Below are 16,937 nucleotides of genomic sequence, written 5' to 3'. Positions count from 1 at the left end.
GATCTCTGTTGTCTGTGTTAGTGCTCTCTGCTGTCTGTGTTAGTACTCTCTGCTGTCTGTTTTAGTGCTCTCTGCTGTCAGTTTTAGTGCTCTCTGCTGTCAGTTTTAGTGCTCTCTGCTGTCAGTTTTAGTGCTCTCTGCTGTCTGTTTTAGTGCTCTCTGCTGTCTGTTTTAGTGCTCTCTGCTGTCAGTTTTAGTGCTCTCTGCTGTCTGTTTTAGTGCTCTCTGCTGTCAGTTTTAGTGCTCTCTGCTGTCTGTTTTAGTCCTCTCTATTGTCAGTTTTAGTGATCTGTTTTAGTGCTCTCTGCTGTCTGTTTTAGTGCTCTCTGCTGTCAGTTTTAGTGCTCTCTGCTGTCAGTTTTAGTGCTCTCTGCTGTCAGTTTTAGTGCTCTCTGCTGTCTGTTTTAGTGCTCTCTGCTGTCTGTTTTAGTGCTCTCTGCTGTCAGTTTTAGTGCTCTCTGCTGTCTGTTTTAGTCCTCTCTATTGTCAGTTTTAGTGATCTGTTTTAGTGCTCTCTGCTGTCTGTTTTAGTGCTCTCTGCTGTCAGTTTTAGTGCTCTCTGCTGTCAGTTTTAGTGCTCTCTGCTGTCAGTTTTAGTGCTCTCTGCTGTCTGTTTTAGTGCTATCTGCTGTCAGTCTTAGTGCTCTCTGCTGTCTGTTTTAGTCCTCTCTATTGTCAGTTTTAGTGATCTGTTTTAGTGCTCTCTGCTGTCTGTTTTAGTGCTCTCTGCTGTCTTTTTTAGCGATCTCTGCTGTCTGTTTTAGTGCTCTCTGCTGTCTGTTTTAGTGCTCTCTGCTGTCTGTTTTAGTGCTCTCTGCTGTCTGTTTTAGTGCTCTCTGCTCTCTGTTTTAGTGCTCTCTGCTGACTGTTTTAGTGATCTCTGCTGTCTGTTTTAGTGCTCTCTGCTGTCTGTTTTAGTGCTCTGTTTTAGTGCTCTCTGCTGTCTGTTTTAGTGCTCTCTGCTGTCTGTTTTAGTGCTCTCTGCTAGTGATCTCTGCTGTCTGTTAGTGCTCTCTGCTGTCTTCTCTGCTGTCTGTTTTAGTGCTCTCTGCTGTCTGTTTTAGTGCTCTCTCTGCTGTCTGTTGTCTGTTTTAGTGCTCTCTGCTGTCTGTTTTAGTGATCTCTGCTGTCTGTTTTAGTGCTCTCTGCTGTCCGTTTTAGTGCTCTCTGCTGTCAGTTTTAGTGCTCTCTGTTGTCAGTTTTAGTGCTCTCTGCTGTCTGTTTTAGTGCTCTCTGCTGTCTGTTTTAGTGCTCTCTGCTGTCTGTTTTAGTGATCTCTGCTGTCTGCTTTAGTGCTCTCTGCTGTCTGTTTTAGTGCTCCCTGCTGTCTGTTTTAGTCCTCTCTATTGTCAGTTTTAGTGATCTGTTTTAGTGCTCTCTGCTGTCTGTTTTAGTGCTCTCTGCTGTCCTTTTTAGCGATCTCTGCTGTCTGATTTAGTGCTCTCTGCTGTCTGTTTTAGTGCTCTCTGCTGTCTGTTTTAGTGCTCTCTGCTGTCTGTTTTAGTGCTCTCTGCTGTCTGATTTAGTGCTCTCTGCTGTCTGTTTTAGTGCTCTCTGCTGACTGTTTTAGTGATCTCTGCTGTCTGTTTTAGTGCTCTCTGCTGTCTGTTTTAGCGATCTCTGCTGTCTGTTTTAGTGCTCTCTGCTATCAGTTTTAGTGCTCTCTGCTGTCATTTTTAGCGATCTCTGCTGTCTGTTTTAGTGCTCTCTGCTGTCAGTTTTAGTGCTCTCTGCTGTCCGTTTTAGTGATCTCTGCTGTCTGCTTTAGTGCTCTCTGCTGTCTGTTTTAGTGCTCTCTGCTGTCAGTTTTAGTGCTCTCTATTGTCAGTTTTAGTGCTCTCTGCTGTCTGTTTTTGTCTCTGCTCTCTCTATTGTCAGATGTCTCTAGTTTTAGTGCTCTCTGCTGTCTGTTTTAGTGCTCTCTGCTGTCAGTTTTAGTGCTCTCTATTCTCTGCTCAGTTTTTGTTCTCTGCTGTCTGTCTCTCTGCTGTCTGTTTTAGTGCTCTCTGCTGTCTGCTGTCTGTTTTAGTGCTCTCTGCTGTCAGTTTTAGTGCTCTCTGCTGTCTGTTTTATGCTCTCTGCTGCAGTTTCTGATGTTTGTTTTAGTGCTCTCTGCTGTCTGTTTTAGTGCTCTCTGCTGTCTGTTTTAGTGCTCTCTGCTGTCTGTTTTAGTGCTCTCTGCTGTCTGTTTTAGTGCTCTCTGCTGTCAGATTTAGTGCTCTCTGCTGTCTGTTTTAGTGCTCTCTGCTGTCTGTTTTAGTGATCTCTGCTGTCTGTTTTAGTGCTCTCTGCTGTCTGTTTTAGTGCTCTCTGCTGTCTGTTTTAGTGATCTCTGCTGTCTGCTTTAGTGCTCTCTGCTGTCTGTTTTAGTGCTCTCTGCTGCCTGTTTTAGTGATCTCTGATGTTTGTTTTAGTGCTCTCTGCTGTCTGTTTTAGTGCTCTCTGCTGTCCATTTTAGTGATCTCTGCTGTCTGCTTTAGTGCTCTCTGCTGTCTGTTTTAGTGCTCTCTGCTGTCAGTTTTAGTGCTCTCTGCTGTATGTTTTAGTGCTCTCTGCTGTCAGTTTTAGTGCTCTCTATTGTCAGTTTTAGTGCTCTCTGCTGTCTGTTTTTGTGCTCTCTGATGTCAGTTTTAGTGCTCTCTATTGTCAGTTTTAGTGCTCTCTATTGTCAGTTTTTGTTCTCTGCTGTCTGCTTTAGTGCTCTCTGCTGTCTTTTTTAGCGATCTCTGCTGTCTGTTTTAGTGCTCTCTGCTGTCTGTTTTAGTGCTCTCTGCTGTCTGTTTTAGTGCTCTCTGCTGACTGTTTTAGTGATCTCTGCTGACTGTTTTAGTGATCTCTGCTGTCTGTTTTAGTGCTCTCTGCTGTCCGTTTTAGTGCTCTCTGCTGTCAGTTTTAGTGCTCTCTGCTGTCAGTTTTAGTGCTCTCTGCTGTCTGTTTTAGTGCTCTCTGCTGTCTGTTTTAGTGCTCTCTGCTGTCTGTTTTAGTGCTCTCTGCTGTCTGTTTTAGTGCTCTCTGCTGTCTGATTTAGTGCTCTCTGCTGTCTGTTTTAGTGCTCTCTGCTGACTTTTTTAGTGATCTCTGCTGTCTGTTTTAGTGCTCTCTGCTGTCTGTTTTAGTGATCTCTGCTGTCTGCTTTAGTGCTCTCTGCTGTCTGTTTTAGTGCTCTCTGCTGCCTGTTTTAGTGATCTCTGAAGTCTGTTTTAGTGCTCTCTGCTGTCTGTTTTAGTGCTCTCTGCTGTCACTTTTAGTGCTCTCTGCTGTCTGTTTTAGTGCTCTCTGCTGTCTGTTTTAGTGCTCTCTGCTGTCTGTTTTAGTGATCTCTGCTGTCTGCTTTAGTGCTCTCTGCTGTCTGTTTTAGTGCTCTCTGCTGCCTGTTTTAGTGATCTCTGATGTCTGTTTTAGTGCTCTCTGCTGTCTGTTTTAGTGCTCTCTGCTGTCACTTTTAGTGCTCTCTGCTGTCTTTAGCGATCTCTGCTGTCTGTTTTAGTGCTCTCTGCTGTCCGTTTTAGTGCTCTCTGCTGTCAGTTTTAGTGCTCTCTGCTGTCTGTTTTAGTGATCTCTGCTGTCTGTTTTAGTGCTCTCTGCTGTCTGTTTTAGTGCTCTCTGCTGTCAGTTTTAGTGCTCTCTGCTGTCCGTTTTAGTGATCTCTGCTGTCTGCTTTAGTGCTCTCTGCTGTCTGTTTTAGTGCTCTCTGCTGTCAGTTTTAGTGCTCTCTGCTGTATGTTTTAGTGCTCTCTGCTGTCAGTTTTAGTGCTCTCTATTGTCAGTTTTAGTGCTCTCTGCTGTCTGTTTTTATGCTCTCTGATGTCAGTTTTAGTGCTCTCTATTGTCAGTTTTAGTGCTCTCTATTGTCAGTTTTTGTTCTCTGCTGTCTGCTTTAGTGCTCTCTGCTGTCTTTTTTAGCGATCTCTGCTGTCTGTTTTAGTGCTCTTTGCTGTCTGTTTTAGTGTTCTCTGCTGTCTGTTTTAGTGCTCTCTGCTGTCTGTTTTAGTGCTCTCTGCTGTCTGATTTAGTGCTCTCTGCTGTCTGTTTTAGTGCTCTCTGCTGACTGTTTTAGTGATCTCTGCTGACTGTTTTAGTGATCTCTGCTGTCTGTTTTAGTGCTCTCTGCTGTCCGTTTTAGTGCTCTCTGCTGTCAGTTTTAGTGCTCTCTGCTGTCAGTTTTAGTGCTCTCTGCTGTCTGTTTTAGTGCTCTCTGCTGTCTGTTTTAGTGCTCTCTGCTGTCTGATTTAGTGCTCTCTGCTGTCTGTTTTAGTGCTCTCTGCTGACTTTTTTAGTGATCTCTGCTGTCTGTTTTAGTGCTCTCTGCTGTCTGTTTTAGTGATCTCTGCTGTTTGTTTTAGTGCTCTCTGCTGTCCGTTTTATTGCTCTCTGCTGTCAGTTTTAGTGCTCTCTGCTGTCAGTTTTAGTGCTCTCTGCTGTCTGCTTTAGTGCTCTCTGCTGTCTGTTTTAGTGCTCTCTGCTGTCTGTTTTAGTGATCTCTGCTGTCTGCTTTAGTGCTCTCTGCTGTCTGTTTTAGTGCTCTCTGCTGCCTGTTTTAGTGATCTCTGATGTCTGTTTTAGTGCTCTCTGCTGTCTGTTTTAGTGCTCTCTGCTGTCACTTTTAGTGCTCTCTGCTGTCTTTAGCGATCTCTGCTGTCTGTTTTAGTGCTCTCTGCTGTCAGTTTTAGTGCTCTCTGCTGTCTGTTTTAGTGCTCTCTGCTGTCTGTTTTAGTGCTCTCTGCTGTCAGTTTTAGTGCTCTCTGCTCTCAGTTTTAGTGCTCTCTGCTCTCAGTTTTAGTGCTCTCTGCTGTCCGTTTTAGTGCTCTCTGCTGTCAGTTTTAGTGCTCTCTGCTGTCTGTTTTAGTGCTCTCTGCTGTCTGTTTTAGTGCTCTCTGCTGTCAGTTTTAGTGCTCTCTGCTGTCCGTTTTAGTGATCTCTGCTGTCTGCTTTAGTGCTCTCTGCTGTCTGTTTTAGTGCTCTCTGCTGTCTGTTTTAGTGCTCTCTGCTGTCAGTTTTAGTGCTCTCTGCTCTCAGTTTTAGTGCTCTCTGCTCTCAGTTTTAGTGCTCTCTGCTGTCCGTTTTAGTGCTCTCTGCTGTCAGTTTTAGTGCTCTCTGCTGTCTGTTTTAGTGCTCTCTGCTGTCTGTTTTAGTGCTCTCTGCTGTCAGTTTTAGTGCTCTCTGCTGTCCGTTTTAGTGATCTCTGCTGTCTGCTTTAGTGCTCTCTGCTGTCTGTTTTAGTGCTCTCTGCTGTCAGTTTTAGTGCTCTCTGCTGTCAGTTTTAGTGCTCTCTATTGTCAGTTTTAGTGCTCTCTGCTGTCTGTTTTTGTGCTCTCTGATGTCAGTTTTAGTGCTCTCTATTGTCAGTTTTAGTGCTCTCTATTGTCAGTTTTTGTTCTCTGCTGTCTGCTTTAGTGCTCTCTGCTGTCTGTTTTATTGCTCTCTGCTGTCAGTTTTAGTGCTCTCTATTGTCAGTTTTTGTTCTCTGCTGTCTATTTTAGTGCTCTCTGCTGTCTGTTTTAGTGCTCTCTGCTGTCAGATTTAGTGCTCTCTGCTGTCTGTTTTAGTGCTCTCTGCTGTCAGTTTTAGTGCTCTCTGCTCTCAGTTTTAGTGCTCTCTGCTCTCAGTTTTAGTGCTCTCTGCTCTCAGTTTTAGTGCTCTCTGCTGTCTGTTTTAGTGCTCTCTGCTGTCAGTTTTAGTGCTCTCTGCTGTCTGTTTTAGTGCTCTCTGCTGTCAGTTTTAGTGCTCTCTGCTCTCAGTTTTAGTGCTCTCTGCTCTCAGTTTTAGTGCTCTCTGCTGTCAGTTTTAGTGCTCTCTGCTGTCTGTTTTAGTGCTCTCTGCTCTCAGTTTTAGTGCTCTCTGCTCTCAGTTTTAGTGCTCTCTGCTGTCAGTTTTAGTGCTCTCTGATGTCTGTTTTAGTGCTCTCTGATGTCTGTTTTAGTGCTCTCTGCTGTCAGTTTTAGTGCTCTCTGCTGTCTTTTTTAGCTCTCTCTGTTGTCTTGTGTCTTCTTTCAGTTCACAAGTCTGTTGTGTCTTGTTTTCCAGGTAATGAAGCCTAGTCAGGCATGTTGTCTTCTCTGTAGCCCTAATTAAACATGGTCAGACGGGAGAAGGAAAACTGTTATTGTGTTTGTGTCACTCTTTGTTATTGTCCATGAATGTGCTGGCTGCTACATTGAAAGATTACAGTAGCAAATGGCTCTAAATTATGCCATCGATTTAGAAGGCTTTAGTATGCAATGTGGGATGTTGTAGGATAAATTAAATTATATTGGTATTAATGTTATGGGATGAATTGAAATATGGTAGTAATCATGTTGTGGGAGAAATTAAACGATAGGGGTGCATCACAGCAAGCATTAATGGACAAATGTTCCATATCTCTTCACTTCTTCACCATTTAGGGAGCGGTGGATGGATTACCATAATAAATGGCACAGATTGACATGACTGGCATTCTCTCAGCAACACTCTGGTTAACTGTAGCAAGGCCTGAAATCCCTCTATGTCTACTGGGCTCCTGAGTGGCGCAGCAGTCTAAGGCACTGCATCTCAGTGCAAGAGGTGTCAATGCAGTTTCTGGTTCACATCTGGCTGTGATTGGGAGTCCTGTAGGGCGGTGCACAACTGGCCCAGTGTTTTCTGGGTTTGGCTGGGGCAGGCTGTCATTGTAAATAAGAATTTATTCTTAACTGACTTGCCTAGTTAAATAAAGGTTACATTAAAAATAAATACTGTGTAATAGACTTGGAGCACAAAGTGCATGTGAGTTTAGGAAGAGCAAAAAGTATGATAGAAAGCTGAAGCATTCAGAGGCTTCATGTAGTTAGTTGTTTTACTGTGGCTGTGATACGGCTGCCAGCGCTCTGGCACTTTGAATTACTGTCATGTCACCGCAGTCAGTCAGTGCTGTGTGGGCACACATACTGGAAGAAGAACTGGCAAACTCTGTCCTCTACACATTTTGGGAAGATTGTCTCCCCTTGTGGTTTTTCTCAGTCAGATGACAAGCTTTGTTTGGTTTTATCTTCTTGGTAATTTGTTTGCTAGTACCCCACACATCAACAAGCAAAAGAAACTCACAGGAGATAGGCTATACTTCCAGATGAATTCATCCAACTGAAAAACCTTCATAGAGTAATCCTTCAAAGGAATGCTGTGTTAACTGTCCACTGAACTGACTGTGTGTGAAATTTGAATGAGAGTAAATGGAACAGATCTCTGTTGATCGAGACAAAAGTATTTCCAGCTATTGTGCAATGTTGTGCCTAGCACCATTTGTTACAAACAGGAGGTATGTCTGCATATTCTTGTTAAAATGTGTTTTACTGTAATTGTTGTTGAAACAGTTCAATGTTTAACTGCTAGATCAAGTTAGGTTTCATGAAAATTGTAGAGAATGGGGGCCTCCCGAGTGGCGCATCACTACAGACCTGGGTTCGATCCCAGGCTGTGTCACAACCAGCCGTGACCGGGAGTCCCATAGGGCAACGCACAATTGGCTCAGCGTCGTCCAGGTTAGGGGAGGGTTTGGCCGGGAGTGCTTTACTTAGCTCATCGCGCTCTAGCGACTCCTTGTGGTGGGTCGGGCACCTGCAGGCTGACTTCGGTCATCAGTTGAACGGTGTTTCCTCCAGGTTAAGCAGGCAGGTGTTAAGAAGCGCGGTTTGGCGGGTCATGTTACAGAGGACGCATGACTCGACCTTCGCCTCTCCCGACCCCGTTGGGGAGTTGCAGCAATGAGACAAGATCGCAATTCGATATCACGAAATTGGGGAGAAAAGGGGGGTAAAATACAAACAAAAAATATTGTAAAGAAATTGATCCATATGAGAAGTAAAGCCATTTCTGTCTTCATTTTTTTCTGTCGCTGTCTCTTCTCTCCTCTTCAACTCTCTGAAGCAACAACCTTACAAGCAAAACAATATCCACGAGGTATTTAATCAGCCATCACATGAGGTTACAATGAAAAACTACACATGCAACATCCTCAATCCACTTGAATTCTGTCAGCAAAGACTAATCTTAACCCTACCTGTCTGGTAGATATTGATAATGAGACAAAATGCCTTGAGCTCAATTGGCTAATCCACACACTTGTACCATTGTACAGATGTAGGATCTTAATTAGATCACTCTTTTGTTGTTGATAATTTTCCTGCAGACTTGTTGTGTATTTGAGGTTTAAAAAGGCTTCTAAATTGAGCTATTTCCATGTTAAAATTTTAGACTTGATTTGCTCAAACTAAAAATGTATCAACCCTAAAAAGAAATGTGTTAATTATAATCCACATAATAATTTGTGTTTCCTGTTGCTGCAGGATTATTTCCCTGCTGTAGCAGATTGACTCAAATTAAGATGCTTACACTGTATGCCATGTATGTGACTGTTAAAAATGTTTGTATTGTATGTTTTTCTATGTGTTTTTGTGTGTTTCTGTGTGTCTCCACTAAGGGCTCAGACGATGAGGAACTGCTGCTCAGCAAGAGCATGTCATTATTAGAGAGTCAACACCACCATCTATTGCACTGTCTGGAGAAGACCACTGTGAGTCTCTAGTCCAACCATACTTACTATATGACGAGAAAACCATACTCTAACCATACTCTAACATACTCAATGAATAGAAAACCATACTCTAACCATATTCTAACATACTCAATGACTAGAAAACCATACTCTAACCCAGGGCTCTCTAATTCTGTTCCTGGAGTGCTACAGTCCTGTAGTTTATTTTGCTCCAACTCTGATCTAGTTAAAACTGGAGTTAGAGCAAAAACCTACAGGAGGGTATTTTTCCGGAAACAGGGTTGGAGAGCAATGCGTCTAACCATACTCTAATATACTCTATGACTAGAAAACCATAGTCTAGCCATACTCTAATATACTCTATGACTAGAAAACCATAGTCTAGCCATACTCTAATATACTCTATGACTAGAAAACCATAGTCTAGCCATACTCTAATATACTCTATGACTAGAAAACCATAGTCTAGCCATACACTAATATACTCTATGACTAGAAAACCATAGTCTAAACTCTAATATACCATAGTCTAGCCATACTCTAATATACTCTATGACTAGAAAACCATAGTCTAGCCATACTCTAATATACTCTATGACTAGAAAACCATAGTCTAGCCATACTCTAATATACTCTATGACTAGAAAACCATAGTCTAGCCATACTCTAATATACTCTATGACTAGAAAACCATAGTCTAGCCATACTCTAATATACTCTATGACTAGAAAACCATAGTCTAGCCATACTCTAATATACTCTATGACTAGAAAACCATAGTCTAGCCATACTCTAATATACTCTATGACTAGAAAACCATAGTCTAGCCATACTCTAATATACTCTATGACTAGAAAACCATAGTCTAGCCATACTCTAATATACTCTATGACTAGAAAACCATAGTCTAGCCATACTCTAATATACTCTATGACTAGAAAACCATAGTCTAGCCATACTCTAATATACTCTATGACTAGAAAACCATAGTCTAGCCATACTCTAATATACTCTATGACTAGAAAACCATAGTCTAGCCATACTCTAATATACTCTATGACTAGAAAACCATAGTCTAGCCATACTCTAATATACTCTATGACTAGAAAACCATAGTCTAGCCATACTCTAATATACTCTATGACTAGAAAACCATAGTCTAGCCATACTCTAATATACTCTATGACTAGAAAACCATAGTCTAGCCATACTCTAATATACTCTATGACTAGAAAACCATAGTCTAGCCATACTCTAATATACTCTATGACTAGAAAACCATAGTCTAGCCATACTCTAATATACTCTATGACTAGAAAACCATAGTCTAGCCATACTCTAATATACTCTATGACTAGAAAACCATAGTCTAGCCATACTCTAATATACTCTATGACTAGAAAACCATAGTCTAGCCATACTCTAATATACTCTATGACTAGAAAACCATAGTCTAGCCATACTCTAATATACTCTATGACTAGAAAACCATAGTCTAGCCATACTCTAATATACTCTATGACTAGAAAACCATAGTCTAGCCATACTCTAATATACTCTATGACTAGAAAACCATAGTCTAGCCATACTCTAATATACTCTATGACTAGAAAACCATAGTCTAACCATACTCTAATATACTCTATGACTAGAAAACCATAGTCTAGCCATACTCTGGCATATTTGTCAGGATTCCTCTGTAAAAAACGTTTCATGATAAATATAGTTTTATTCGTTATTCAAATAAAGGAAACATGTTATCCAATGTTGTTATCGAGAGGAGTTGACATGCCCCACACCTTATAACTATTCTGTCACCATATAAACCTAATGACAACTATTCTGTCACCGTATAAACCTAATGACAACTATTCTGTCACCATATAAACCTAATGACAACTATTCTGTCACCATATAAACCTAATGACAACTATTCTGTCACCATATAAACCTAATGACAACTATTCTGTCACCATATAAACCTAATGACAACTATTCTGTCACCATATAAACCTAATGACAACTATTCTGTCACCATATAAACCTAAAGACAACTATTCTGTCACCATATAAACCTAATGACAACTATTCTGTCACCATATAAACCTAATGACAACTATTCTGTCACCGTATAAACCTAATGACAACTATTCTGTCACCATATAAACCTAATGACAACTATTCTGTCACCATATAAACCTAATGACAACTATTCTGTCACCATATAAACCTAATGACAACTATTCTGTCACCATATAAACCTAAAGACAACTATTCTGTCACCATATAAACCTAATGACAACTATTCTGTCACCATATAAACCTAATGACAACTATTCTGTCACCATATAAGCCTAATGACAACTATTCTGTCGCTATATAAACCTAATGACAACTATTATGTCACTATATAAACCTAATAACAACTATTATGTCACTATATTAACCTTATAACAACTATTCTGTCACTATATAAACAACTATTATGTCACTATATAAACCTTATAACAACTATTATGTCACTATATAAACCTAATAACAACTATTCTGTCACTATATAAACCTTATAACAACTATTATGTCACTATATAAACAACTATTATGTCACTACACAAACCTTATAACAACTATTATATCACTATATAAACAACTATTATGTCACTATATAAACCTAATAACAACTATTCTGTCACTATATAAACCTTATAACAACGATTCTGTCACTATATAAACAACTATTATGTCACTATATAAACCTTATAACAACTATTATGTCACTATATAAACAACTATTATGTCACTACATAAACCTAATGACAACTATTCTATCACTGTTTAACCTAATAACTATTCTGTCACTACATAAACCTAATGACAACTATTCTATCACTGTTTAACCTAATAACAACTATTCTGTCACCATATAAACCTAATGACAACTATTCTGTCACCATATAAACCTAATATATTCACATCTATAGGGTGAATATATAATCGATTGAGCAGCATCTGTCTTTTAATGCCACTCCTCTGCAGGCCCATGAGTTTATGGATGAGCAGCTGTATGAACAGAACTGTCTGGAGACCACGGTCCAGAGCTACACCTCCCGTAGCCCCTCCCTCTCCAGCCAGGACAGGCCCATAGGCACCTGCTGTACCCGCCGGGTGAAGAGGAGCTCCCCCCTGCCCAACTCCAGCATGCCCCTCCAGCCCAGCCATCAGCATGGGCCGCTACAGGAGCTCAGCGCCCTCCGCATCCAGTGCGGGGACAAGCTACCCCCCACCACCAGGTTAGAGACTGCAGGCAGCCAGGCACAGGGAGACAGGTTGAATACGCTCTTGGCATCTTTTTAGAGTTATCCAAAGTGTTTGACACGGTTGATCATGGAAATATTACTTTAGAAATTGCATTATTACGGTTTTCATGATTATACATATAATTGGATATATAGTTATGTTTATTATAGAGAACAATTTGTTTAGTCAAATCAAATCAAATCAATCAAATCAAATCAAATTTTATTTGTCACATACACATGGTTAGCAGATGTTAATGCGAGTGTAGCGAAATGCTTGTGCTTCTAGTTCCGACAATGCAGTAATAACCAACAAGTAATCTAACTAACAATTCCAAAACTACTGTCTTATACACAGTGTAAGGGGATAAAGAATATGTACATAAGGATATAGGAATGAGTGATGGTACAGAGCAGCATAGGCAAGATACAGTAGATGATATCGAGTACAGTATATACATATGAGATGAGTATGTAAACAAAGTGGCATAGTTAAAGTGGCAAGTGATACATGTATTACATAAGGATGCAGTCGATGATATAGAGTACAGTATATACGTATGCATATGAGATGAATAATGTAGGGTAAGTAACATTATATAAGGTAGCGTTGTTTAAAGTGGCTAGTGATATATTTACATCATTTCCTATCAATTCCCATTATTAAAGTGGCTGGAGTGAGTCAGTGTCATTGTCAGTGTGTTGGCAGCAGCCACTCAATGTTAGTGGTGGCTGTTTAACAGTCTGATGGCCTTGAGATAGAAGCTGTTTTTCAGTCTCTCGGTCCCAGCTTTGATGCACCTGTACTGACCTCGCCTTCTGGATGATAGCGGGGTGAACAGGCAGTGGCTCGGGTGGTTGATGTCCTTGATGATCTTTATGGCCTTCCTGTAACATCGGGTGGTGTAGGTGTCCTGGAGGGCAGGTAGTTTGCCCCCGGTGATGCGTTGTGCAGACCTCACTACCCTCTGGAGAGCCTTACAGTTGAGGGCGGAGCAGTTGCCGTACCAGGCGGTGATACAGCCCGACAGGATGCTCTCGATTGTGCATCTGTAGAAGTTTGTGAGTGCTTTTGGTGACAAGCCGAATTTCTTCAGCCTCCTATAGGTTGAAGAGGCGCTGCTGCGCCTTCTTCACGATGCTGTCTGTGTGAGTGGACCAATTCAGTTTGTCTGTGATGTGTATGCCGAGGAACTTAAAACTTGCTACCCTCTCCACTACTGTTCCATCGATGTGGATCGGGGGGTGTTCCCTCTGCTGTTTCCTGAAGTCCACAATCATCTCCTTAGTTTTGTTGACGTTGAGTGTGAGGTTATTTTCCTGACACCACACTCCGAGGGCCCTCACCTCCTCCCTGTAGGTCGTCTCGTCGTTGTTGGTAATCAAGCCTACCACTGTTGTGTCGTCTGCAAACTTGATGATTGAGTTGGAGGCGTGCGTGGCCACGCAGTCGTGGGTGAACAGGGAGTACAGGAGAGGGCTCAGAACGCACCCTTGTGGGGCCCCAGTGTTGAGGATCAGCGGGGTGGAGATGTTGTTGCCTACCCTCACCACCTGGGGGCGGCCCGTCAGGAAGTCCAGTACCCAGTTGCACAGGGCGGGGTCGAGACCCAGGGTCTCGAGCTTGATGACGAGCTTGAAGGGTACTATGGTGTTGAATGCCGAGCTGTAGTCGATGAACAGCATTCTCACATAGGTATTCCTCTTGTCCAGATGGGTTAGGGTAGTGTGCAGTGTGGTTGAGATTGCATCGTCTGTGGACCTATTTGGGCGGTAAGCAAATTGGAGTGGGTCTAGGGTGTCAGGTAGGGTGGAGGTGATATGGTCCTTGACTAGTCTCTCAAAGCACTTCATGATGACGGATGTGAGTGCTACGGGGCGGTAGTCGTTTAGCTCAGTTACCTTAGCTTTCTTGGGAACAGGAACAATGGTGGCCCTCTTGAAGCATGTGGGAACAGCAGACTGGTATAGGGATTGATTGAATATGTCCGTAAACACACCGGCCAGCTGGTCTGCGCATGCTCTGAGGGCGCGGCTGGGGATGCCGTCTGGGCCTGCAGCCTTGCGAGGGTTAACACGTTTAAATGTTTTACTCACCTCGGCTGCAGTGAAGGAGAGACCGCATGTTTTCGTTGCAGGCCGTGTCAGTGGCACTGTATTGTCCTCAAAGCGGGCAAAAAAGTTATTTAGTCTGCCTGGGAGCAAGACATCCTGGTCCGTGACTGGGCTGGATTTCTTCCTGTAGTCCGTGATTGACTGTAGACCCTGCCACATGCCTCTTGTGTCTGAGCCGTTGAATTGAGATTCTACTTTGTCTCTGTACTGGCGCTTAGCTTGTTTGATAGCCTTGCGGAGGGAATAGCTGCACTGTTTGTATTCGGTCATGTTACCAGACACCTTGCCCTGATTAAAAGCAGTGGTTCGCGCTTTCAGTTCCACACGAATGCTGCCATCAATCCACGGTTTCTGGTTAGGGAATGTTTTAATCGTTGCTGTGGGAACGACATCTTCAACGCACGTTCTAATGAACTCGCACACCGAATCAGCGTATTCGTCAATATTGTTATCTGACGCAATACGAAACATGTCCCAGTCCACGTGATGGAAGCAGTCTTGGAGTGTGGAGTCAGCTTGGTCGGAAATGGCTGTGCATCTACCATGGCCAAGATATCCTGCGGTGTGCCACAGGCAGTGGTGGATTTAGGTATAGGTGACATGGGCAGACACCCAGGGAGTCATCTTGCCTGGGGCGGCATGGGGCGCCTGTACCAAAAAAATCTGAATGGTGAGGGGGGGAGCCATACAAGCTAGAACCGCCACTGGCCACAGGTTTCGATAATTTCGATTCCTAAGATATATCAATGACCTTGCTGCTGTTTTCTGATGATACCAATTTGATTTTATCACACAACCATTTTTATTCACTAATTAATGAAGCCAACTCAGGTATGGACACATTTTCTGAATGGTTCCAGATAAACAGATGATCTTTAAATGTAAAAAAGAAAGTCCTACTTTATTGTATTCACTAGTAAGAATAATAAATAAAATAAAAATTTAAAGAATGAAATAGAACAAGTCCACTAGAGTTCTAAGTGATGAAAAATGATCATGGAAAGATCATATTCAATTTGTCAGTAGCAAAGTGATGAAATCTGTTGGTATCATCAGAAAGATTAGTGGTTTGGTACATCAGGCTTGCTTCCTAACTCTATACTTTTGCTTAATTTACCCATCTCTCATTTACTGTAATATTGTCTGGGCCGGTACATTTTTTTTGTACGTATTGTACGTTCCTGCACACCGTTTTACCCGTTTTTTATCTGTACTGTTTTGTCTTTCACTTCTTTTCTTTGGTGTGAATAAATAAAACCTAAACCCTATCCATTGCAGGTTGTATCCAATCCAAGTTTCCTCTCCTTAGGCACAGGTCCACAATCAACTTTAACTGGACTAAGCTGATCTTAAATCATGGTGCAACTTCATCATACTCGGCACAGACATGCGTCATGCACACATGGAGTCCCCATAGAAAACACTAGATGGCGGTGTAGGGTTGTATCTAGCACTTTTGTTACAAGTTGTTGGGCCATTTGTAAAATTACAGTACTTTTACAGTATTATTCCACCCTCTCCCTCTGTCTGTCTGTCTCTCTCTATCTTTCTTACTCTGTCTTTCTCTCTCTCTCTCTTGCTCTCTATACTCTCTGTCTCTCTCTCTCTCAGTCGCTCTAGTCTCAACATGAAGACAGACGAGGTGGGTCTGTTCAACTGCAAGGGCGGTCAGATCACCACGGCGATCATCAGCATCCCCACGCCCCACTCTGCCACCCCGGACGGGGACGGTCTTCACGGACCCCCCCAGCGCAGACCCCCCCCTCCCCCCACCGGCCCAGAGGCCGCCAGTATTAACACCACAGCCAGCTCCACTGTCTTCAAAGTGTCCGCTCTGTGACTGTGTGACTCACCCACTCGACAGACTGACTGAGCAGGAGGAGAGGTGAAGAGAGGCTTTCACTAGAACTCTACCTTGAAGGACCCCTGTCGCCCGTTTCAGAGATAGAGAAATGGGAGAGAACTCCCCGTGTACCAAGGAGTATACAGCCTTTTAGGCAGCAAGGGGATAGGCTATACTGAGTGAAATGCTGCACGGCAGCTGATGGTAGAGTAGGCTACGATATGCGCATTTTCCTAAAACGGGCCAGTATGTGTGCATTTTGGGATTATGACAGGACAAAGGAAGTCACTGTGTCTTTGTGCACTTCGCACCTACATATTATTGTTTTGATCTACCTACAGCTAAACCCTGAATGTCTGAAAGATGAGGATGAAGACACCTATCAATGTTTTAACTTTAGGTTGTTAGGTCTTCTTTATGTTTTGTGTTGTCTTATCTATTTTCCGTGTGTGTGTGTGTGTGTGTGTGTGTGTGTGTGTGTGTGTGTGTGTGTGTGTGTGTGTGTGTGTGTGTGTGTGTGTGTGTGTGTGTGTGTGTGTGTGTGTGTGTGTGTGATACTTTTATGAAATGTTCATATTTTAGTGGGTTATAACCTTACATTTCCATCTATCCACAATGTCCTTAAAATCTAAACAACATAAATGCCTACTAGTACTCTGACAAATGTTCCATCAGACACGCTACAGTACTGCTGCTTTCCCAAATCTGTCTCTCTCTCTCGCTATCTCTCTGTCTCTCTCTCTCTCCCTTGCTCTCACTCGTTCTCTCTCAATTTCAATTTAAGGGACGTTATTGGCATGGGAAACATATGTTTACATTGCCAAAGCAAGTGAAATGGATAAACAAACGTGAAATAAACAATAAAAAGTGAACAGTAAATATTACACTTACACAAGTCCTCTCTCTCTCTGTCTCTCTCTCTGTCTCTCACTATCGCTCTATCGCTCTCTCTATATCTCTCTCTCCCTCGCTCTATCTCTGTCTCTCTCTCTTTCTCTTCCAAACTGTCTTCATGTTTAAGACTTTAGCAGTTTAGTTGTTGTTGTTTCAGTTCAGTGGAAGACAGTATAATCACCATGGCAACGATGAATGTCCATGTCAATGCCCTACTGTGATGTGAACAGGCCTCCTCTACATGTTACATTAACTGTTGTCTGTTGGAGGTCCATGCTGT

At 42.4% G+C, this 16,937-nt stretch overlaps 1 protein-coding gene across 1 annotated transcript in view; it reads left to right on the top strand.

Moving 5' to 3' along the window:
• The window catches only part of LOC139369919 (A-type voltage-gated potassium channel KCND3-like), a 158,166-nt gene extending 142,406 nt beyond the window's left edge, over positions 1 to 15,760 (top strand). The window contains exons 4-7 of the mRNA XM_071109202.1: positions 7,882 to 7,914; positions 8,435 to 8,527; positions 11,546 to 11,799; positions 15,532 to 15,760. Coding sequence (XP_070965303.1) covers positions 7,882 to 7,914; positions 8,435 to 8,527; positions 11,546 to 11,799; positions 15,532 to 15,760 — 609 coding nt within the window. The remainder of the gene's footprint in view (positions 1 to 7,881; positions 7,915 to 8,434; positions 8,528 to 11,545; positions 11,800 to 15,531) is intronic.
• The last annotated feature ends 1,177 nt before the right edge of the window (positions 15,761 to 16,937 follow it).

This window comes from Oncorhynchus clarkii, chromosome 17 (assembly GCF_045791955.1).
Source record: "Oncorhynchus clarkii lewisi isolate Uvic-CL-2024 chromosome 17, UVic_Ocla_1.0, whole genome shotgun sequence".
In the NCBI taxonomy this organism is placed as follows: Eukaryota; Metazoa; Chordata; class Actinopteri; order Salmoniformes; family Salmonidae; genus Oncorhynchus; species Oncorhynchus clarkii.
Note: the sequence above shows the minus strand (reverse complement) of the source record. Positions and strands in the feature narration are given on the sequence as shown.